Source organism: Salarias fasciatus, chromosome 5 (assembly GCF_902148845.1).
Source record: "Salarias fasciatus chromosome 5, fSalaFa1.1, whole genome shotgun sequence".
In the NCBI taxonomy this organism is placed as follows: Eukaryota; Metazoa; Chordata; class Actinopteri; order Blenniiformes; family Blenniidae; genus Salarias; species Salarias fasciatus.
This window is the reverse complement of record NC_043749.1, coordinates 28,200,145-28,225,529: the sequence shown is the minus strand read 5'-3', so window position 1 is coordinate 28,225,529 and position 25,385 is coordinate 28,200,145. Positions and strand designations below refer to the sequence as shown.

The window sequence follows — 25,385 nt, the reverse complement described above, 5'->3', positions numbered from 1 at the left end:
CAGCACTCTCTTGGAATTCACTCTGTTTGTTTTCAAACAGCAGCATGATGAGTTGAGTCACTTTATTTCTTCCTGTGCTCCATTTTCACAGCTCCAGCTCAGACTGATCTCTTCTTCACTTCCAGCTTCTCCTGATTTCAGACTGAATGGATCCTGATCTGATTAAATGAATCCTCTGATCACACTGATTACATGGAAACTTTGTAAATAAAGAATATTGATGGTCGAACGTCAAACATTTTTATCATTTTAGCCTTTAAAGGGGAAATATGCAATTTTTCAGCCACGTCATAGAGGTCTCAGAAGCACAAAAACATAGTATTTAAGTTGGTTCGCTCCAAAGTCATCCTTTGTTTAGAGTTTCAGCGGTCTGAAAAGTGGCTCTGAGGAGCCTTCTTCAGAACAGGCTGTTTCTGAGCCTGCTCTCCGGTATGCACTTGAACGCATCTGACCACGCCCACTCTCTCACACACACACATACACACGCGCCCACACACACACACACACACACACATGGTAAGGGCACGGGCGGAGGGGGGGGGGGGGGGGGGGGGGGGGGGGGGGTCAATATGTTTATTTCAGGATAAGTGGACCCAACTCAAACTCGACCATTTCAGCAGGTAAGTGTGGTCAGGTGCAGCAAGACAGGGAGGAAACAAACAATTTTCAAATTTGAACGTCATAATGAGGTTTCGGCAACACACACTACTATCAGAAACTTTTCACAAAGTAAAAAAAAAAACATGTCCCCTTTAATATGTTCCCTTTTGCCTTCAAGATGTGTCGTAACAACAGTGAATGAGAGGCAAATACAGAAATCCAGAGAAGCAGGAAAACTGTGGAGGTATTTAATGAAATCTTTCCTGCTGTCAGTCTGAATCCTCAGAATATTATATTATTGAATAGTAGGAAATGATCTCAGTGATAACCTTTTAATCAGCTGATACACACATCCCAGTGTTTGACCAGAGAGGACAGCACACACACATTCCTGCTGTTATTCAAGTAAAAACCATCACAGTGAATCAGGCTGAAGCCGACGTGAGGATGAGGAAGGAGAGGAAGACGTCCTGCAGTGATGTGAGCTCAGGATCCATCAGTGTCTTCAGTCCTCACTGAAGCTTCTGCAGCAGCTGAACTTTCAACACTTCTTCTCTGTATTGATCATCTTTAAAAGTCAAAATCTTAATAAATACTTTAAACAGCTTCTGACTCCACGAAGACTGAAACAAGACAAACTTCCAGCAGTTCACAAGAAAACACAAAGAAACTGTGACTGATTGATTCTCTGGAATAAAAAATACATACATTTTTATTTATATAAAAAAAAGGCTCAAATGACAGAAAACCAATTTGAATTGTTGGGAAAACCTTGAAAAAGTCTGTTACAGTCACAGTTTAAGCTTCTTTCAGCTGCTGATCATTCATTATCTACCGCTTCTCCCTTTCAGGGTCGCTGCAGGTGGCTGGAGCCGATCCCAGCTGCTGTGGGCGAAGGCGGGGTCACCCTGGACAGGTTGCGAGTCTGTTGCAGGGCTGACATATATACAGACGCACAACCATTCACACACACATTCATTTCTTAGGGGCAATTTAGGGTCACCAATTAACCTGACATGCATGTTTTTGGACCGTGGGAGGAAGCCGGAGTAACCGCAGAGAACCCACGCGCGGGGAGAACATGCAAACTCCACACAGAAAGGCCTGAGCCCCGGCGGGTACTTGAACCCAGGATATCCTTGCTGTGAGGTACAAGCCCTAATCACTGGACCAGCGTGTGGCTGTAACTGCTGCTGATCATGTGGTGAATTAACTGCCTGGCACTGGTGTGTGTGAACCTGCAGGAGGAGACAGGAAACAAGATGTTACACACTCTCAGTACAACACACACACACACACACACACACACACACACACACAGGAGAATCTCCAGCAGGAGGTTCAGGTCCTGATGAGACTCTTTCCTCCTCATGTCACGATTCAGTCACAGACATCGTCTGAGTCCCTCTTCAGTCCTGTGTTTGTTCACTTTTGTCCCTTAAATGTAAATTTAATTCAAATCTATTATGTCGGACATTATCAAGACTGTCCGTTAGAGGGAGCCACAGTTTGAGAAACATTGAAATTCTCCCTCTTCATTTACAGTTTTTTTTATTTATCATGAAGCAAATGTGCTTCATTTGCCTTTACTAAATTTACATTTAAAATGTTAAAAAATACTGGAATATATTTAGAGTCTTTTCAGGTGAACTGTGACATTGACACCAACATGATAAACTTCATTCAAATAATAAAACTTTGTTTTACAGCAGGATTTGTTTGATTTTGATCTCCTAAAAGAACGTAAAACTACATTTATAAGGCAAAGAGTGATTAAAAAACAAAGTTAATGATAGATTCATAAAACCAGTGTCTTATATAATATAAAGTCTGTGATGTTGTAAAGTATAATATTTACAGGTCCTTCTCAAAAAATTTGCATGTTGTGACAAAGTGCATTATTTTCTGTAATGTACTGATAAACATTAGACTTTCATATATGTTAGATTCATTACACACAACTGAAGCAGTTCAAGCCTTTTATTGTTTTAATATTGATGATTTTGGCCAAAAAGTCAAGAAAAACCAATAATCCCGATGTCAAAAAATTTTCATATTCCATCCGACCGATAAAAGAAAAGTGTTTTTAAAACAAAAAAAGTCAACCTTCAAATAATTATGTTCACTATTGCACTCAATACTTGGTCTGGAATCCTTTTGCAGAAATGATGCTTCAGTGCGGCGTGGCATGGAGGCAACCAGCCTGTGGCTCTGCTGAGGGGTTCTGGAGGCCCAGGATGCTTCGATAGCGGCCTGAAGCTCATCCACAGTGGGGGGTCTGCTGACTCTCTGCTTCCTCTTCACAATATCCCACAGATTCTCTCTGGGGTTCAGGTCAGGAGAGTTGGCAGGCCAATGGAGCACAGCAGTACCATGGTCAGTAAACCACTGACCAGTGGCTTTGGCTCTGTGAGCAGGTGCCAGGTCCTGCTGAAACATGAAATCTTCATCTCCATAAAGCTTTTCAGCAGATGCAGCATGAAGTGCTCCAGAATCTCCTGCTAGCTCGCTGCATTGACCCTGCCCTTGATAAAACACAGTGGACCCCCAGCAGCAGCTGACATGGCCCCCAGACCATCATGACTGTGGGGACTGGACTCTGGACTTCAGGCATTTTGGCCCCCCAGTGGTTTGACCTGGGGAATGCGGCACCTGCAGCCCATTTCCTGCACACGCCTGTGCACGGTGGCTCTGGATGTTTCTCCTCCAGACTCAGTCCACTGCTTCAGGTCCCCCAAGGTCTGAATCGGTCCTTCTCCACAGTCTTCCTCAGGGTCCGTCACCTCTTCTAGCTGTGCAGCGTTTTCTGCCACACTTCTTCCCTCCCACAGACTTCCCACTGAGCTGCCTTGATACCCACTCTGGGAACAGCCTGTTGGCTCAGAAATGTCTTTCTGTGTCTTCGCCTCTGGCTTGAGGGTGTCAGTGATGTCCTTCTGGACAGCAGTCAGGTCGGCAGTCTGACCCAGGATTGAGGTTTTGAGTAATGAACCAGGCTGGGAGTTTTTAAAGGCCTCAGGAATCTTTTGCAGGTGTTTAGAGTGAACTGGTTGATTCAGATGATCAGGTTAAAGCTCCTTTCGAGGACCTTTTCATAATATGCTCATTTTTTGAGATCGGGATTGTTGGTTTTTCTTTACTTTTTGGCCAAAATCATCAATATTAAAACAACAAAAGGCTTGAACTGCTTCAGTTGTGTGGAATGAATCTAACATATATGAAAGTCTAATGTTTATCAGTACATTACAGAAAATACTGAACTTTATCACAATATGCTAATTTTTTTAGAAGGACCTGTATATTATACAAGAAGGAAAATTTATTTAAGAAATGTTAATATGAAATAAATAAAGTTTGGGAAAATTAAATAAAATCTAAATAAAATCAAACAATCTTTATCTTCCCACAATGCTCGACTTCAGATAGAAAGAAATTTACTTTAATCAAGACACTTGAAATTACATTTTATCCCCTTTAGATTTTTACCTAAAGAAGCTTTTAATAAGACAGAAAAATCTGTTTTATTTTTTCACTTCAAATGTTAAAGATGTGACAACAAATAGAAATTCATGCAGCTAAAACCTGAAACTGTTTATTTCTGATAAATGAAGCTTCTTTGAGTCCTTTAATAAAAATCTAGACACTGTTTTTCCAGCAGATTGTTCTCTTGTAAAGCGACCAGAAGAGAACATGAACCACAGTAACTGTGTTGAAGCAGACATCAGGTCTCAGTGTGGACTTTAAACTGAGCAGCAGAAGCTTCTTCATCAGTAAAATCTGTTCTTTTCACCTGGAGTTCTGAACCTCCTGAAGCTTTTCAGTCCATCTCTGCAGGATCTGTTGTAAATGCTGATGCAGGAGCAGTGTGGAGGTTTGATCATGAAGGAAACGAGCGACAGACGCTGCAGAACTGACATTCAGACTAATGAAGCTCAGTGACGGTGAGCAGCCACACAGCAGGTCTGATTACCCAGAGTCAGTTTAAAGCTCAGACACAAATCATTCAGTTTTTTAATGATTGTGTGAAAACAGCCTCATCTTTGTGTTCCTGAAAACACTCCTGATGTTCACCCTCTGCTCTCTTTTCACACTGCTGTGTTGTTTAAAGTCACCTGAGCCTCAAAGGTTTGAAAACCCCTCTGATTTCAGAATTGTGTAAATTTCCAGCATTAAAATGTCATTTTGTGTAACTGATACGTCAGACTGTTCTGCTAGCTGTGCAGCTGCTACAAATCATTTTCACCTCTTCGGCTGAGCGCCAGCAGCTTCACCTCAGAAACTCTTGGATTACAGCTCACACAGCTAACGGACGCTTTGACATTCAACTCTCACAATAATTTAAACAATAATCTCTCAGGAAATGATTCCAGCTTCTTGACTCACTTTGTTCAAGTTATAAAAACCATGAAGACCCAAATTCTGCCAGCTTTACAAACTCTGGAAATGTTCCTAAACATCTGGATGTTTTCCTGAATGAAACCATTCAGTGGGAGGAAGATGCTCCAGAATCTGTTTGTCACAGCTCTCTGCTGCCCCCCAGAGGAGATCTGCCCCCACTGCAGAGTTGACTCCATCAGAGAGAGAATCAGCAGAAGAAAAGCCACACATGCAGAGGAAGAACATGCAAACTCCAGCCGGTAACGAGCAGGGGGTCTTCTCACTGTGAGGCTGAAGAGCTGACCACTGCACCTTCCTGCAGCCTGGTTCAGAGTCCAGAGAGCAGAGAGGATGAGGAGAGGTTTCTATATGTTAGAGGAGAGCTCTTCCTCACTGAGGAAACACTCTGTGTGTTTCCTTTGGCTGGACGGACCGGTCCACTGTACACACACACACACACACACACACACACACACACACACACACACACATACACACACACACACACACACAGTCTTGTATTTCTATCCTTGTGGGGACCTTCCATTGACTCCCATTCATGTCTAGCCCCTAACCCTGACCCTTACCCTAACCCTAACCCACACCACAACAAAGCCTAACCCCAAAGAAATGTTTTTGCACTTTTACTTTTTTCAGTAACAACAACATGGTCAAGAAAACACTGTTTCTCCTACTTAGGACCGGAAAAAGGTCCCCACAAGGCACGTCGTTCCACGTTTTGCTATCCTTGTGGGGACATTTGGCCCCGACAAGGATAGAAATACAAGAACACACACACACACACACACACAGACACACACACAAACACACACTTTTGTCTTTCTATCCTTGTGGGGACCTTCCATTGACTCCCATTCATATCTAACTCCTAACCCTAACCCACAGCAAAACAAAGCGTCGCCCTAAAGAAATGTTTTTGCACTTTTACTTTTCTCAGTAACAACATGGTCAAGAAAACACTGTTTCCTCTCATGGGGACCCAAAGAATGTCCCCACAAGGCACATCGTACCGGAATTTCCGGAAAAACGTGCACACACACACACACCCACATTGGCCGTCTCTCTGTTTCACCACTCTGCAGGTTAAAGCTCTATTCAGCAACTTTCTCTGAATAAAACTGATTTATTCTGTAAATTCACAAATCAGATTAAATCCTGACATGCATGATGTGCATGAAGTGTAAGTCCAGGAATGTTTTTTTTCTGCTTCATTAAGCATTTCAGCCTCACACTGAGCATCATAATCTCCTCATTCAAACAGCAGTAAACTTCTCTATCTGCCTTATTTCTGCTCACCTGCAGGACAAACCCAAACTACTCTTTTATTTTTTAAAGGATCAAATACTCACATTTAGTTATTGACAAAATAAAATTAGTCTTTACAAGGGTAGGGGTGGGGGGAGGTTAAACCCCAGTGTTTCTTCCTGTTGTACATTAGTTTACAAGCATATAAAATGTAAATAGTAAAAAAAAAAAAAAAAAAAATCTACATTTAGTAAAATACATGTAAAGGTTTTACTAAATCAAGGACTGGATGTTTTTTAGTGGCAACATACGGTGGCCGACAGGTGCAAACGCGCTGCAAACACAGAAAACACATGCAAGAAAAAAATGCTGCAATCACAGAAAACACACTTTTTTCTTGCATGTGTTTTCCGTGATTGCAGCATTTTTCTCTAGCAGGTGTTTTCAGTGTTTGCGGCGTTTTTTTCTCTTGCAGCATTTTTTCTTGCAGCGTTTCTTTCTTGCATGTGTTTTCTGTGTTTGCAGCGCGTTTGCACCTGTCGGCCACCGTAGTAACAGAATCTGATCTAATACAAACTTTGTAAACCCCAAAAGACGATCTATGTACCTATAAATGACACACTGAGGCGCTTTTGAATCAACCCAGATAAACCCTGAGATGTGAAATGTTTTGTCGGTGTCCTTTTTAGGCGCTTATACAGGTTTTGTCCACCAGATGGCGACTTCAGATTAAAAATCAATACGAAGGGAACCAAGTTCAAAAGAAAACCAAGGCAAACAGACAAGGTTTAGAATTCAGAAACATGAACAGCATGAGGAGGACTGTCTAAACACAAATTTAAATTTAAAAAAATGAAGTTAGACGTTTATTGATCCTTTAATGAATCACACACTTGATGTGACATTTGGACACAGCTGGACTCATAAATTCAAGGATTTTGAAATACACTGAGACAAAATTGGTATGAAATTCCACACTCTGAGCCCAGTCAAACCCAAAATATAAATGAGGAAAGAAGAGAAATAAAACGCAATATAAACCGGAAACATAATCTTAAATAAATTCAAGTGTTTAGAGAAATTCACAGCAAGATAATCGAGAAATTACAGAGCATTTCAGATTCAACTTGTAATTTCACCCCAAAGATGAATATCCTGAACATTCCTGCAGAACATTAACTGTAGGAACTGGGTTTGGGCTCCTTCTCTCTTTAGGATTCCTGTTTTTTGTGACAGTAGAGGGAATATTGTTCCTCCATCTTTCCCTCTCCAGGTCTGTTCAAAACTTCAGAAATATCCTCATGTTGTTGTAGGAAGAAATAAATCAATGATTTATTGATGTGACTTGTTATTAATTCAATTAAAACACAGTGAAGCAGGCTGCTCTGTCTCACATTTTAATCAACTATAACAGGAAACGGAGCTGAAAGTCTGATGCTGAACACACAGAGCTGCTTTAAGGAGTTTATTACCCTGAGATGAGTTTGTTGTTTCCATCAACTCTTTCTAGAACATTCAGCTGACAAACATCCTCAGAGGAGGAGCAGAAAGCTTCAGTTCTGCTTCACAAACCTCTGGATCACCTCTGATTCTAACTGGGAAGCAGCTGATACACACATCCCAGAGAGGACAGCACACACACATCCTGCTGTTATTCAAGTAAAAACCATCACAGTGAATCAGGCTGAAGCCGACGTGAGGATGAGGAAGGAGAGGAAGACGTCCTGCAGTGATGTGAGCTCAGGATCCATCAGTGTCTTCAGTCCTCACTGATCTGAGCTTCACTTCTTTCTGCAGCAGCTGAACTTTCCACACTTCCCACAATCCTCTGAACTGATCATCTTTAAAATTCAAAGTCTTGTTTCCTTAAAACAGCTTCTGACTCCACAAAGACTGAAACAAGAAAAACTTCCAGCAGTTCACATGAAAACACAGAGAAACTGTTCCTGATTGATTCTCTGGAATAAAAAATACAATTAAATCAACAATTTAAAAACAAACAACAAAAAACTTGAATTGTGAAACATGTTCTAATGCCAGTAAATGTATGAAGCTGCAGCTCAAAGTGAAAACTTTCAAAGCTAAATGATGAAATCCAGACAACATGGAGGACTGGAGATAAAATAACGGAATAGTGTGTGTGTGTGTGTGTGTGTGTGTGTGTGTGTGTGTGTGTGTGTGGTGTGTGTGTGTGTGTGTGTGTGTGTGTGTGTGTGTGTGTGTGTGTGTGTGTGTGTGTGTGTACACACAAAGCTCCTGCAGTTCACAGATCAGCAGGTGGAATCTGACTCACTGGTCTGTGTGAACCTGCAGAACAAACAAGAAACAAGACTGATCAATATGAAGAAACTGAACATGTAAAACATCAATAATTAGATTGAAGGCTCCAGAATGAGACAGTTACATAAGACAGTGTACAAGTACACATTAATTCAAGTTACCTTTTAAACAACTGAGTTTGATGCAACCCTCCGTCTCACCAGCAGAACCAGAAGCGCAACAGCTAAAACAACACAGACGACTGACAGAGCAACAACCAGTCCAGTGGGGAATCCTGAAACAGATCAAAAAAGTTGCTGTGAGACTCTAAATGTGATAATACTGATACATTTCACCATCAGTCAAAATCATTTTTACTTTGTGATTCACAGCAAATTCAACACAACAATACATCCTGAACACAGAAACAAAGCTGGAAGAGAAACAATTCAGAACCTTTTATTTGGTCCAGTTCAACAAAGACTGAAACTTCAAGTTTTTCTAACCAGGAAAAATGTGGCAAAGAGTGAACATCAATATTCTCCTGCTGAAATCTACAATCAAATCTGCTTCTGTGACTTTCAGCTGCTTCATCTGTGAAGCCTCCACAGATGAAATGATCTGCATGTTTTCCAGCTGAAACGTCTGCAGGGAATCGAACCAGTGACCCTGAGCTGTGCTCACCACTGAACCACAGTGACAGAAGGCCTCAGACTCAGAGAGCAGAAGGTGGACATGAAGGTCCAGGGAGTGAAGATGATGCTGGATCTTCCTCAGTCTGGTTCCAGAGACCTGTGTGGATGACCTCTGACCTCTCAGGATGAATCAGATGACCTGGACTCACTCACACTGTGTCAGTCTGTTCCACTCACTGATCTGCTCTCATTCAGTCACATTTCCTCCACCTTCAGTCTCCATCAGGAGAAACTTCTCCTCAGATCACATCCTGCTCTCCACTCATCAAACATTTACACTCAACTCACTCAAACTCTTCAGCTTGAAAATGTTGGACTGGAGAAATGATTTCTCCTCCATTTGTCTGGAATTCTATTCAGACTCTGGACTGATGGAGATTTTCCACATGCAGACACTCAGAGAGAGATTCTGCTCTTCTTCTCTCAGATCACTGGATCTTTCAGGATCTGTCACTTCTTCAGTCTGACTGAGTGTTTTTCTGCTCAGAGCTTCATGTTAGAAATGAGCTGCTGAAGCTGAGCTGTGATTGGACGCTCAGACTGGAGACGTTCACTGGAAACTACACAAGATGGACTCAGAGAGACATTTCTGGACATCATGAAGAGTCATGAGTTTTGGTGACAAATCCACATTTTGAATCCTGTCAGTGGCAACAAGAGAGGAATAAAACTGTTAAACACTGAACTCACCTCCAATAAACACGTGGATCTTAGCAGAAACTCGATGGTTGATGTCCTCCTGAGTCACTTCACAGTGATAGTAGTCAGTCTTTGTCACAGTGGTTTGGAGGACGATGTCGTAGCTTCCTCCTCTTTCTGTCACTTCAGGTTCTTCAGACTTGATGATGTTTCCAGAATCATCTTTCCAGAAAACTGAAGGTTTAGGAGATGCTCCAACAACTTCACACTGGAGAAGAGCCCCGTCGCTGGTTTCTCTGAGGTTTGTTACAGATGGTTTGGAGGCTGCTCCTGTAAAGAAGAACAACGCCAGATATCCATGTAAATTTGGGGTTGTTCTGACTCTTCTGAAATGTGAAGTATTTTCAGTAGAACTAGTCTGCAGGACATTACAGGATGTGAATATATCAGTGCAACATAACTCCAGTTAATCCATCTGAAGAGTGTTTCATTAAAAATCTCTTTCTAATTTCTTCAAACTCCACATTTAGTAACAAACTTCCACTGTGAAGACTTTTGAAAACATGAGCAGATTTACACTGAAGAACTTTAAACTCCACAAACATTTCTGTTCACTTTCTTCAGAAAAATCTAAAATCTTCCTCCTGATGGAACTTTTCTCATCAGTTGTTGGTGAATTTAGTGTTTGAGTCAATTCAAACTCCACCAATCAGGAAGGATTGTCTAAAAGATGAAACATGGTCCTGCAGGGTTTCATCCTGAATCCTCATCAGAGACGTGTTGTGTTGAACGGCTTCCTATTGATCCCAGTTTGAACCTTCTGCTCCAGTTGAGTCCAGAAAGAAGGAGAAACATGAGAAAGAGCTTTGATGAGAGAGAAGCAGCAGCTTTCACTGCAACACAAACACACTGGAGACCTGACTCCCTGACACTCACACTGAAGGACAGCTGGAGGGAAGACAACATCTGGATCTGATACAGTGACCACTGACTGACTGATCAACATCTGGATCTGATACAGTGACCACTGACTGACTGATCAACATCTGAGTGAAACAGAAATCATCTCATTGGTTCTGATTCTTCTTTTAATCTCACATCAGTGAGTTGATAAAAAGTGGAGTTTAATTTGAGGGATTATTGAATCTCAGCTCTCTGAACTGTGAACTGCTTCACTCACTAACATGTCCTGAGAGCTGGATTCACATCAGAGGGAGAATTCATTTCCCTGAAGAGGAAACATGAAAAAAGAGAGGTCTATTCATATTCGTTACCGAACAGTGCTAATTTCAATTCTCCAAAAAGTCAAAAAACTTAAAAAAAAAAAAAAAAAAACCCTCAAAGGCATTGAAAAATCAGTCATCAATATCTTTGAGTTAAAAAGTCTCTTTCCAGGTATTTCAATGATCACTGAAGGCTGATTGTCACACAGCAGCTGGAAAAGTTGTTTTCAGAGCAGGAAGCTGGAAACGTTGGAGGAGCTGAAGGTTGGGAGCTTCTGGATTCACACTGTAAACAAACAGTGAACGAAACTGTCTGAAAACTGACTCACCTGGACCAGGAACATAAGTATCAGCAGAGACTTCATTGTGGATTTCCTCCTGTGTCGCTACGCAGCGGTAGAATCCACTCGTGCTTGCAGTAGCTTGGAGGAAAACATCAAAGCTCAAATCTTTCTGTGTGAACGTTGGTTCAGCAGGAAGAACGTTTCCAGAACTGTCCCTCCACTCCACTCTGGGTTTAGGAAAAGCTCCCCGAACGACACACTGCAGCAGGAGTCCGTCGCTGGTTTTGTTGAATGACAGGGTGGGTTCTTGAGCTGCTCCTGGAAACACAGCACAAATTTTCCTTGAAAAAATAAATACATGAAGGTTTGACATTAAATAATTGAAACAATGCTGGGCTCTTTCCCTCTTCATTTTGCTTCACAATCAGAACGGAAGACTTTTGATATCAAAAGAAAGTACAGAATGCCAAGTAGTCAAAGAACATCTTACTGCTAAGTAAAAGCTCATCACACAGAAACTTCAGAAAATACTGTAAATGATGGCTCAAGTTGGACAAAGTGAAATCTTAAGATGAGGGAGCTTCTTGATCCTGACTTTGAAAACACTTGAAAATGTGCTCATAAAATTAAGTTTTTGTTATTTCTGATGATGAAAGATAAAGATAAGAACTCACATTCATATGAAGGCATTAGTCTATTGTTCATTCAGTTCAAACTCCTTTTAGTTTTAATGCTTTACAGAAACCAATTCCTCATAACGAGCCAGATAGGTAAAATATAATGACTCTTAAAGGATCCAAACTCCGAGGTATGAGTTCATGAATTTGATCAAAGCCATTTTACAAAGCCTGAATAAGCTGACAGTTTAAAACAATGTCAACAGGTTTTAATTTTTAATGCAGTGACACCTCCACCGTAAGTCATCCAGGCATCATTTGTAGATTTGCACAAACATGAATCTGCACAACAATGTCAATGTTTCTTGGCTTCAAGACTAAAACTGAATCATTTGGTTCTTCTCGGGATTTGGATTGATATGATTGTTTTGGAAACTCTCTTTCATATGCATGCTTCGGAATGAAGCTGCTCAGCAGAACATCTATAATGACACTGGAACATCTGGAGGCCTGAACAGATCCCGAAGGGGCCGCGAGCCACATGTCGGACACCAACAGTTGATATGACATTATCGAATATTGAGAAACAGTTTTTCTGTTCTCATCAAGTAGATTTTATCTCATTAAATAGTAGAAAATCTTCCAGAGAATCTCAGATTTAGTGGAGTAAACCTCCATCAGAATAATCCAGATTCTGGGATGTTTCCTGCTAGTTTTTATTCTCTCAGCAGCTTCTAAAGTTCAGGACAATAACTGTGTGACTCCAGGTGAGATGTCAGGCTGAGTAAAGTGTTTCAAAGCAGGACTCACCTGGGATGTCTCTGGGTTTTAACCTTATAAAACTCGGAGGTTGGATGCGACCTATTTTTTAATAGAAAACTCAATAAAATAAACAAACTGACAGTCTTCATCTTCTCTGAGAGCCTCAAGAACTGCGTCTTGAAACCATTTGAAGATCACAAGTTCATCTTTTTAAACGATAGAATCCGCTTTAAATCACGGGTCACGATAATAAACTGATCGGATTTAATTGAACGATAATAAATATTCATCATCTCACCTGAGAACCTGTCAGAGCCTCTTTAAAAGACTTTTATTGATCCAAATACTGACATTTAAAGTCAAACGTGGATCCAGTTTGAAGAATAAAAACTCCCCAGATGAACCAAAGAGAGTTAAAGTTAAACAGAAGTAGAAATATAGTTGATAAATCAGAAAGAGTTCGTCCTTGAAGTGGTAGCGGAGCTCTGCTAACTCTCTGAGGAGACACATCTCAGTGACTTTAACCAGACTGACACACACACTGACCAATCACATTCAGGAGCCTCACATCAGGACACGCCCACCAACACAAACAGCCAATCAACATCCACCAACCGTCAACTAAAACTTAATTAACAGACTTTACGTCCCGCCAGCCAATCAGAGGAGGCCATTGGCCAGGTGCGTCATATTGACAGCTGCTTTCATCCAATAGGAGAGCAGAACGATGGAACCAGCCTCAGATTGGAGCAGCTCAGTTTATCTGTCTGACAGAAGAGGAAGATCAGCAAGTTTCCTCTTTTTCACTCAGCAGGACAACAATTTATCACTTTATCTGCTTTTATCCCTCAAAATGAGACAACATTATCAGGATAAGGAATAAATGTACACATTAATATCCTGGAAACATTTTTAAAAATAAATTTCAACATATCTTACAAATTATGAACATTTTATAGTTGATTAATCATCAATATTGATTAACTTCAGAGAGGTTTTTGAAGAGTTGTGTTGTGCTGTGTTGGAGATACTATGTCCTGGACTTTCCTAAATATCTCACAGCTGCTTCTCTCTACAGGAGAGAAATTTAGCACAGATATTGAAGTCAAGCTAAACATGAACCCTGCAAGTTTCAGCCTAATGGCACACATTATTCCCTATTTACTTCATTTTAACATGGAACAAACGTTAACATTGGAAGCATTTCAGCCTTCCTCATTAAATTCCTTCAATCAAACACAGCAGAGTGAAGAACAAATAAGATGAATGTTCTCAATCAAACCTCAGAGAGTTTACTTTATATTGATATAACAGACATTGATCAGTCATCTGTGAGCTTTAGATGACGAATAAGGTAAAATGATCAGATGTTCAGAAGCAGCAGTGAGCATGGCTGTAATAAGCCCTAACAAGTTAAGATATACTCTGAAAGGAAAAAGAAAGCACATGTTAGACTTTTCATGAACCTGACATTCAGCTCAAACTGAAGGGAAAGAAACACAGAAGAGTTAACACTTTATTCCACATTCAACATGAAGACGGTGACATTTCAGCAGCATCTTCATGTATTTCCAGAGGAGACTGGTTCAGGTGAGGAACAGATGGCTTCAGTCAGGAGACACATCTACAGTGGGATCTTTGTTTCAACTCTTTTATTTTTCTTCAAGACTTGTTAACTCTCTGCTCACAGTTACAGTTTGAAACATTCACCTGGAAAAGTCTCACTGTCTTTAATCAACCAGGCTGCAATGAATGAAACAGACTTTACTGTCTCCAAGAAGAGAGAGAACCTCTGTATGGACAGTGGACTTCTTTCTTCTTCTGCCGTCTGCATTATTACATCCATCAGTGGTTTTTAAAGAGACAAAGAAGCTGAAAACTCATCGTTCAGCCTCAAGTGTTGCATTCTGTGGTCCTTCAGCACTGCAGCAGCATGTTCCTCTGACCGGCCAGGGTGTGAGATCCACTGGAGCAACACAACATGTGCTGACAGGGAACAGAAGGAAGAAGACTGAGAGAGACTGAAGAAGCTGCTGTGAAGGGAACACAGAGCAACCAGCCAGGGAACACTGGACTGATGCAAGGGAACACACTGCTGCTGTGATGAAATGATAAATGCTTACAAAGAAAGGCAACGACTAGGTGAAAAAGTTTTTAAAAGACAGAACATCAATTACCGGTAATCTGTGTAATTACCGAACTGAAGTAACTGAACTGAAATGTAACTGAAGCTGTCGCAAAAGAACAAAACAGTTGCAAAAGAAACAAAACAAAAATGCTGCAAGAGAACAAAAAGATTTTAATAAGAACAAAACAGATGCCAAGGGAACAAAATTATAAAACACTGTTTTCAGAGAATATAAAGAGAATAAATCACAGTAATAAATAAATAAATGAATAACAGTAGTAACACAAATTGTTGCAAAGGAAAAATATTTTCCTTAGTACAAACACAGATTGTGACCAAAAAAAGCTGTTTTGAGGGAACAAAATTATGGTTGCAAGGAAACATGTTGCAAAGGAATACAAGAATGTTGATGGGAATCATCACTGGTAATTCCAGGGAACTGCAGAAGGGATGTAAAGAAAATTGTTGCAGAAGACAACAACAACTATTGCGAGGGAACAAAGAATTTGCAATGGAGAAATATGTGTATGAGGAATCAGGAAGCTGGATGAGGCTGAAAGCCTTGCGAGCCAGGAAAAGGTTTTCCTGAGGGTTCCTCCTGAGCTCTCACGGGTCGATGCAGATGATGGAGGAAATACAAAGGCTCTGAAGCTGAAATCAACAGTTTTGGGGAAGAGAGAGTAAAACTGCTGCGAGGAACACGAAAATACTACAAATGGCTTCCTCATGACCTTCAGTCAGGTCTCAACAAGCTCCTGACGGTTACTGTCCAGAGGACAGAACCAAAACATCAGGAACTGTGGGGAACTGATCTGTCAGCTGAGAACCAGTCAGGAGAATTTAACTGAGCTCAATCAACTGTTCTTTGTTGGAACTTTGATAACTGAGGCCAGAAACTGTTTGAAGGAGGGAAACATGGAGTTTCTCCTGGATGTGTTTCTCTTCATGACCTGAGTCCATCTGAGACACTTGAAACCAGTCACTTCTGGAAATACAAAGCTGTCTGTCACCGTCTGAATGAGGACACTCACCAACAATCAGCTCATACTGGGCTCGTCTTTTGGGCTCTTGAAAGGGAAAATAGCAGGTGTAATTCCGCTATCTGTCACCTGGGTTGTTCTGATCACTATGGAGGCGTTACCGACTGCCAGCTGCTCGGGGAAATGAAAACACCGATCTTTAAAGTGAGCATCCTGACCCGGAAGCCCGTCTATGTAGGAGCTGCCTCTGTTGTAGAAAAAACACCTCATGCCTGCTGCTGCCGTCTGTCTTCCAGTCAAACACGTCTTCTGCAATATTTCTACCATCCAGAGCACAAGATAAAAGCGCATCTTGGTCTTCTTTGACGATCTTCCTGATGACCTCTGACCCTGGCAGAGAAAAAAGGAAGGGAGAAGGTTGGTGAGTTTCTGAGAATCCTGAGAAGCTGCTGTTCGAAATATGTGACACATCTTTTTTTCTGTGATTTAAAAGTCCTGGAGGTCAGTGGAATAGCTGAAAATGAAGTTCTGCTTCCTCCACAACCGCTCGTCTCTAAATTAATTCTCAGGGTCATGAATGGTGTCAGTAAGAGAACAGCTCAGGGAGAACATGGAAACTCCACACAGAAAGCCTGAAACCAGACAATCCCTGTAAAAACGTTCAGCCTCGTTTCTCCCTGGGTCTAAACTCATGTTTGACCCGTTGCAGTTGTTGGAGACCTGCCGAGTTTGGACTTCACTCTCTTCAGCTGCTGCAGAAACAACTTTTACAACCTGTTTAACAGTCGACTGGATTGAGGCCTCGACACTATGGGGGTGATTGAGTCAGAATTGTCTTTATTGTCATCGCAACAAGTTACCGAAGTTACAAGTGCAACGGAATTGCATGGGTTTTTAAGACGAACAGGCAGCCAATTACGGCGCTCCGTCTTGAAAAGGAAACAGAGTTAAAGAAACTCAGACAGAATTTAGGGGAGGGGGGGAGGGGGTGGTGGTAAAAAAGATACATCAATTCAGATCACGGTTCTGAAGGGAGTCGTGATTAGAAGTGAGAGACCAAAAAAAAAAAAGCCAACCTGCGCACATACACAGCAAAAAAAAAAACACGAGACAAGTTGCTATCAGACTAACGGATCAGCAGTCGCGTTTGTCGGTGGGGGGGCCTGATGACTGCAGGTAGTTGGCATCGAGGACTTTCTGGCCAGCTTCCGATCTTCTCTGAGGTCAGAGGTCACATACATGATCACAGTCACATTTGCATGATCACGCTCATCTTTAATCACTCTTCATATTCTGCATGTGGACTCAGTCACTGTGTTGTCTTGTGGGATATTAGAATAATGGTTTTCTGTATTAGGTCCCTCCTGCTGCTCTGGTTTGTAATTTGATACCTGGATCCTCAGTTTGCACATCCCAGAAAATTACCAGTAACGCTCCAAACAGTCCGCCAGTAAGTATGTTCTCTGTTATATCTCTGTTCAGGTGCAGTCGCCGGTCGTCGGGAGTGTCGGTTTCCAATCAAAGGATCATTGTTGTGTCTCTGCACTCTCTTCTTTCCTCTCCACTCATTCATGCTTCGTACGTTTCTCCACGCTGTCTCTCTCTCTCTTCCCGTCTTCTGTCCCAGTGTCAGGTGCAGTAATATTTTATACCAGTATTCAAAACAAATCAAATAAAATCAGAACATTATATTATTAAAGGAGACATATACCATCACGTCAGGTCAGAGATCATCTAATCTCCAGTTTCTTTTCTGTGTTGGACTTTGGTGATTTGCTATTTATGAATGCTGCTGAAAAACATTTAAAGAAACTGGACTCTGTGCATTTCTGTGCTCTACGGTTCATCACTGGTTGTAAATTCGGACAGCGCTCTCAGGATTTTATTAAAATGACTGTTCCCAAAGTCAGAACAGAACTGGGTAAGACGGCCTTCAAATATTGCGCTTCCTCTTCATGGAACAATCTCCAAGTGGACTTAAGACTAACAGAACCGTGAAAGGTTTATTTTGGTCACTGCGACTGTTTTACTTCCTGAGCGCCCATCATTCATCCTAAGCTGTTGTCTCCAGAACCACTTGTTGTTCTTTCCCTTGTCATGTAATGTAATATGTATGAATGTACTGGATTGAATGTTGTAACTGCCTGCTGCTGCCAGCCAGGTCCCTCTTGAAAAGAAACTTTGGTTTCTCCAACAAGGCTTTTACTGGTTAAATAAAGGATATAATAATATTTTCAAGCTCCTTTGATAGAGCAAATCTGCCGATCACATTACAGCAGCCAGACCGTCATTACGCTGGTTTGATTCTTGACAGGACAGGTTTAAAAACAAACACTCCACTTCCGCGTAAAGAGGAAACGCTGCCAGCAAACCTCGCCCCACCTGTTGGCACTTGTTCCACTTCTTTCTCTGGAAAAAGTTAATAGCTGAGAGGAAAGAAGACAAATGAACTTTTAGGCGCCGTGTGGCTGCTGAACAGGTGATCTGTCTCCACCTGAAGATGTGGGAAGAAAACCACTCCAGCAGGTAGAACCACAAAACAGAAAAACAGAAGTTGGTCCTGAGTGAAGGAGGAAACTGAACTCAGTGAGACTGCTTCTCTTTTTAATGTGGTTTCATGTAAACCTGGATTCAGGGAGGTCCTGGTGTCACACTGTTTAAGAAATATCTGAACCTTATCAGTGAACTGCTGGAGGAACATAGATCCTGATTCCCTGATTCAGGGTCTGGATCTGATCCCAGCTGCTGTGTGTGAAGCCAAGTAGAGCTCTATGAATTACAATGTGTCCAAAACCATGAGAATAATCTGTATTAATCTGCTTATCAAGGTGTTTCATCATTAGTTTGTTGGATTCAGACTCAGGAAGCTGCATTCAGCCGCTGAACATCAGAAGTCTTTTATTATCCTCAACAACTCAAGTGTGCAGTTAAATTCCTCAACAACTCAGAATAATAAACTCTGACCCAATCAAAGCTGGAAGTCACACATCATTAACAGCCTCATGGAAGTTAACCTCCTGTTAAATTGTCTCTACTGCTTTTAAAACCATCATTTGATGCAATAAAAATGAACTGATTTCTCATCAGGGGTCATTTCATATCAGAGAATCCCAATGGGTCAAAGACAACAGGAAACGTGATTTTACTCTGAAAGAGCAACAGAAAGTGTGAGAGCTTCAAGGAAGTGCACATTTCATAAAGTCCTTTAAAACTATTGCTTTAAACCAGAATCTGACATGTAATCCAATTTTATCCGCTTGGTTTATTTAATATTTGTAACACTTTCTGACATGAGTCATAAATCTGAATATTCAGGTGAGAAATGACCTGATTGGTGTTTTTCTCTCTTCAGTCCTCGTTGTTCCAAGCTGATGTGCTGCAGGTCTGGATTCTAAAGTCAATCTGTTCATGTTCAAGTCAAAGAGCTGCAGACTGGAAAGAGGACGCAGCATTTAGTGAGCGCACAGCAGCAAACAGGAGGAAGGACTGATGCAGGATGAAGCCTTCATGTTAAACTGTGGCTCCTCTCATCAGCTGCGCAGTAAACTGAGGAGAATCCAGTGGAGCTGAAGACACAGAGGCTTTTTCTTACCGGTCTGATGGCTGAACGCAGCTCCGGAGCAGATGAGCAGACAGAGGCAGAGAGCTGGCAGCAGGTCCATGGCTGCAGCAGTCTGAGGATCCTCTGCTCTGTAAAGGAGAAGCAGTCCTGGACCACTCCCTGCTGTCTGCTCCAGACTCACGATCCTCTGCTCTGTTTAAAGGAGAAGCAGTCTGATTCCAACACTCCCTTTTATCCACAAAGTCCTGCAATCATATTTCTTTTTCTTGTTTTTAGTTTGTAAAATCAATCATGTCTTCATTTAATTAATAGTTTTGGCCTGATCAGTGTAATTACTTGTGATAATCCACTTCAACGATGATGTTATTACTGTCCCAAACCGTTCATTCAGAATAGGCTGTATTCTTCTTTGCAATTCTATTTTTCATAATATGATTGAAAACTCATCTTGTGTCAAGCTGCGGTTTGTGGACCAGCAGTGTAGGTGAGCTCCCTCTGCTGGTAGGTGGAAGAAAGTCTTCAAACGTGATCTTGAATTTTTGATTCTCTCTTGAAAAGCAGCAGTTCTCCTTCATGTCACTGGCATGATGTTAGTGGGGGATGAAGAGGAGCTGGAGCTTCTGAGGATCTGTTGAAGTATCTGTGATTGGATCCTCATATTCAGAACTGTCCAGAGATAATCTAAAAGACGTGTTGCTTTAATCTGACATGTTTTTCCTGCAGACAGTTTGAACACCAGCAGGATTTATGACTTTCTTTAGTTCCTCTAGGCCAGTAATGTTTTTATAGCAGTTATTTCTCTGATCTCTTGTTTGATTACACGTCAGAGTCTTTATGATCTGCTGATGAGACGTTTTCCTCCACAGTGAAACTAAGAAATCTTCCTGTGATCAGTGAAACTTTGGCTTCGTTTCAATCAAACTTAAATCGAAATGAAGTAGGAAAAGTTTTTCCGTTCACATTTATTAACCAAAGGGTCAGTCAGCTCAGCAGGCTGTGGTACAAATGTGTTTTTATCTGGACAAAGATGGAACAGTGCTTTGAATAAGATCAAACAATCATTTTCAGACATTAAATATGTCCTGCTGTAACTTATAACTTCTGCGTCAGATTTCATTGTAATTCCTCAGACTGTGTAGCAACATGAACATTGAATTTCCTCATAAAAAAGTCCAGTATATTATCAGTGTGAGTTTATGTCATTTCTCTTATTACTCTGAATTCTGTTGGATTATAACATTTCACCACGGTTATTGTAAACACCTTAGATTAGATCAGATTATATGCTGATATTTTACAGTGTATCAGATATTATCATTACACATTGTTGTATTTTATGGTAACACATCACACTCCTGTACTTTTATATCATTAAACATTAGATGAATCTCCTATTTGATCCAATGTTTTAATGGCCTGCATTGAAGCAAACATTTTACATGGTTTTATATTGTATCATGAAAAGTGCGTGTATTTAGATTGATTCATATTTTATTATAACACCTTTCAGTGTGTCTACTGTATCAGAACAATTTACACTGTGTGTTACTGTCTGGTGACCCTCAGGATATTTTACTGAATATTTAATTGTTGTGTTTATTTGCACATTTTAAGTTTTGTTGTGTCTTAATGAAGTCACATTATTGAATCGTAAAATACACTTGACATTGTGAAGTGTTGCACTGGTGTTTACTTTGTTGAACACTCAGAGGCATCCAGCAGGGCATTTAAGCAGGATAACAGCTCCGCTGGATAAACTAAATACAACAATGGGTTTCTAAACCTGCTCTGTGAAGAGTCCAATCACATAATTATCTCAATGAAAAAGAATTAAAATGATGAAAAACAGGTAGAGAACTTAAATGTGATCCTGTTAAACATCTTGTTTTTCATTTGTATTGAATTTTTGTTGATCGTGCATGTAATCACAGTTAAAATCATCCATCCATCCATCCATCCATCCATTTTCTACCGCTTATTCCGGGGGCCGGGCGCGGGGGCAGCAGTCTCAGCAGGGATGCCCAGACTTCCCTGTCCCCAGACACTTCCTCCAGCTCCTCTGGGAGGGTCCCAAGGTGTTCCCAGGACAGCCGAGAGACATAGTCTCTCCAGCGTGTCCTGGGTCTTCCCCGGGTCTCCTCCCAGTGGGACATGCCGGAACACCTCCCTAGGGAGGCGTCCAGGAGGCATCCTAACCAGATGCCCGAGCCACCTCAGCTGGTTCCTCTCGATGTGGAGGAGTAGCGGCTCTACTCCGAGCTCCTCCCTGGTGACTGAGCTCCTCACCCTATCTCTAAGGGAGCGCCCAGCCACCCTACGGAGGAAGCTCATTTCGGCCGCTTGGTATCCGGGATCTTGTCCTTTCGGTCATGACCCAAAGCTCATGACCATAGGTGAGGGTGGGAACGTAGATTGACCGGTAAATTGAGAGCTTGCCCCTTCGGCTCAGCTCCTTCTTCACCACGACGGACCGATACAACGACTGCATCACTGCAGCCGCTGCACCGATCCGCCTGTCAATCTCACGCTCCATCCGTCCCCCACTCGTGAACAAGACCCCAAGATACGTGAACTCCTCCACTTGGGCCAGAGTCTCTCCACCAACCTGGAGGGGGCAAGCCCCTTCCTCCGGTCGAGGACCATGGCCTCGGATTTGGAGGTGCTGATCCTCATCCCTGCCGCTTCACACGCTCCCCCTAGAACTGCCACCTTAACATGGTGGGGGAGTTTGAGAGCCCGCATGATCCCAGGAGCTATGTTGCCGGGGGGCTTTATGCCCCCTAGTAGGGTCTCCCATGGCAAACAGGTCCTGGGTGACGGCCAGACTGAGAGCAGTTCAAATCCCCTATGAGTAGAAAAAGACAAAGGTCGTACGTCGCCCGGTATGGCGCAGACCGGGGCCCCACCCTGGAGCCAGGCCTGGGGTTGGGGCTCGTGAGCGAGCGGCCTGGTGGCCGGGTCTTTGCCCACGGGCCCGGCCGGGCTCAGCCCGAAGGGACGACGTGGGCCTGACCTCCGGTGGGCTCACCACCCACCGAGGGAACCGTAGGGGCCGGGTGCAGTGTGGATTGGGTGGCAGCCGACGGCAGGGTGCCCGGCGACCCGATCCCCGGGACACAGAGTCTGGCTCTAGGGACATGGAATGTCACCTCGTTGGCGGGGAAGGAGCCCGAGCTTGTGAGGGAGGTTGAGAGGGTACCGGCTAGAATATAGTCGGGCTCACCTCCCACATAGCCTGGGCTCTGAACCCAACCTCTCGAGAAGGGCTGGACTCTCCACTTCTCTGGCGTTGCCCGCGGTGAGAGGCGGCGGGCTGGTGTGGGTTTGCTTGTAGCCCCACAGCTCAGCCGCCATGTGTTGGAGTTCACCCCAGTGAACGAGAGGGTTGCATTCCCTGCGCCTTCGGGTCGGGGGATAGGTGCCTCACTGTTGTCTCGGCTTCGGGCCGAACAGCAGTGCAGAGTACCTGGCCTTCTTGGAGTCCCTGGGAGGGGTGCTGGACAGTGCTCTGACTGGGACTCCATTGTTCTACTGGGGGACTTCAACACCCACGTGGGCAGCGACAGTGAGACCTGGAAGGGGGTGATTGGATCGCACGGCCTCCCCGATCTGAACCCGAGTGGTGTTCTGTTATTGGACTTCTTGCTAGTCACAGTTTGTCCATAACGAACACCATGTTCGAGCACAGGGGTGTCCATAAGTGCACTTGGCACCAGGACACCCTAGGTCGGAGGTCGATGATCGACTTTGTTGTCGTGTCATCTGACCTCCGGCCGCGTGTTTTGGACACTCGGGTGAAGAGAGGGGCAGAGCTGTCGACCGATCACCACCTGGTGGTGAGTGGATTCGCTGGTGGAGGAGGAAACCCGACAGACTTGGCAGACCCAAACGTGTTGTGAGGGTCTGTTGGGAACGTCTGGCGGAACCCTCTGTCAGCATGGCTTTCAACTCCCACCTCGGAGAGCTTCTCTCATGTCCCGAGGGAGGCTGGGGACATTGAGTCCAAGTGGACCATGTTCTCCACCTCCATTGTCGAAGCAGCTGCTCGGAGCTGTGGTCGTAAGGTCTCCGGTGCCTGTCGTGGCGGCAACCCCCGAACCCGGTGGTGGACACCGGAAGTAAGGGCTGCTGTCAAGCTGAAGAAGGAGTCCTATCGAGCCTTGCTGGCTCATGGGACTCCCGAAGCAGGTGACGGGTACCAGCAGGCCAAGCGAACTGCAGCCCGAGCAGTTGTGGAGGCAAAAACTCGGGTCTGGGAGGAGTTCGGGGAGGCCATGGAGGAGGACTATCGGTCGGCCTCGAAGAAATTCTGGCAAACCGTCCGGCGCCTCAGGAGGGGAAAGCAGGTCTCCGCCAACACTGTTTACAGTGGAGGTGGGGAGCTGCTGACCTCAACTGGGGATATTGTTGGACGGTGGAAGGAACACTTCGAGGACCTCCTCAATCCCATCGCCACGTCTTCCGTGGAGGAAGCAGAGGCTGAGGTCTCAGAGGTGGACTCGTCCATCACCCAAGCTGAAGTCACTGGGTGGTTGGCAAGCTCCTCGGTGGCAAGGCACCGGGGGTGGACGAGATTCGGCCTGAGTACCTTAAGTCTCTGGATGTGCAGGGACTGTCTTGGTTGACACATCTCTGCAACATCGCGTGGCGGTTGGGGACGGTGCCTCTGGATTGGCAGACCGGGGTGGTGGTCCCCCAGTTTAAAAAGGGGGACCGGAGGGTGTGCTCCAACTATAGGGGGATCACACTCCTCAGCCTCCCCGGGAAAGTCTATTCCAGGGTACTGGAGAGGAGGATCCGACCGATAGTCGAACCTCGGATCCAGGAGGAACAATGCGGTTTTCGTCCTGGTCGTTGAACAGTGGACCAGCTCTATACCCTCCATAGGGTGCTCGAGGGTTCGTGGGAGTTTGCCCAACCAGTCCACATGTGTTTTGTGGATTTGGAGAAGGCATTCGACCGTGTCCCTCGTGGTGTCTTGTGGGGGGTGCTCCGGGAATACGGAGTCCGGGGCCCCTTGTTAAGGGCCGTCCGGTCTTTGTATGACCGGAGTAGGAGTCTGGTCCGCATTGCCGGCAGTAAGTCGGACCTGTTCCCGGTGCATGTTGGACTCCGGCAGGGCTGCCTTTGTCACCGGTTCTGTTCATAATCTTTATGGACAGAATTTCTAGGTACAGCCAGGGGCCGGAGGGGTCCGGTTCGGGAACCACAGGATTTCATCTCTGCTTTTTGCAGATGACGTTGTCCTGTTGGCTTCATCGAACCCGGACCTACAGCATGCACTGGGGCGGTTCGCAGCCGAGTGTGTTAAAATCAGTAATTTTTTAATCAGTCATCAGTGTAAAAGAACATTTCACATATGAGCTCCAGTTTTGTCTGTTTGTCATAAACAGTTACAGGATGCTGGAGATACAACATTGCTTGACCTGCCTCGACCTGAACAAGCGTGAGATGCATTGTTACCGTCTGCTAACTGAGCATCCACTGGAATATGTTTCTGTAGAGGAATTTAATCTCTTCCGTTAACGTGACTGGATCACTGCCGGTTTCAGTTCAATTCAGTTCAGATTTATTGGAATCGCACCAAAGACGTTTCTGGAGAAAAACCAACAACGCCACTCTCAGTTACCACACTGATCTATACAGATAATCCTTCCATTAAAGGACGTGCGCTTCAATCCGTCAGCAACGCAAACAGCTTCATGTCAGAGCAGGTCTTAATGCTTTTCATTGTATAGAGATCTGACAGGGTGAGCGACTGTGGGACGAGAGAGTTCCCAGAAACCAGAGACATCTCAGAGTCTTCTGACGTTCCTCTGCAGCGCACGGCGTGACAACTGATAACTGACTGGAAACAGCAGAAAGATTAAATATACATCAGCAACACATCACGACTTCGAGCTCTGATAAACAGATTTCACAACAGTTGTTCTGGATTCACTCGTCAAACTGCATTCCTGCCTGGAGACCAACTGTTCACACGATATACTGAA

The 25,385-nt window shown here is 43.6% G+C and overlaps 1 protein-coding gene across 1 annotated transcript; it reads right to left on the bottom strand.

Annotated features, from left to right (window-relative positions):
- Window positions 1-7,107: 7,107 nt before the first annotated feature.
- On the bottom strand, window positions 7,108-16,042 carry LOC115388473 (butyrophilin-like protein 1). Its single transcript, XM_030091637.1, has 6 exons — window positions 15,992-16,042; window positions 15,882-15,948; window positions 11,389-11,661; window positions 9,888-10,166; window positions 8,685-8,797; window positions 7,108-8,550 (listed from the first exon to the last, which is right to left on the bottom strand). The coding sequence occupies exons 1-5, from the start codon at window positions 16,040-16,042 to the stop codon at window positions 8,688-8,690; spliced, it is 780 nt and encodes a 259-aa protein (XP_029947497.1). The 3' UTR covers window positions 7,108-8,550; window positions 8,685-8,687.
- Window positions 16,043-25,385: the final 9,343 nt, after the last annotated feature.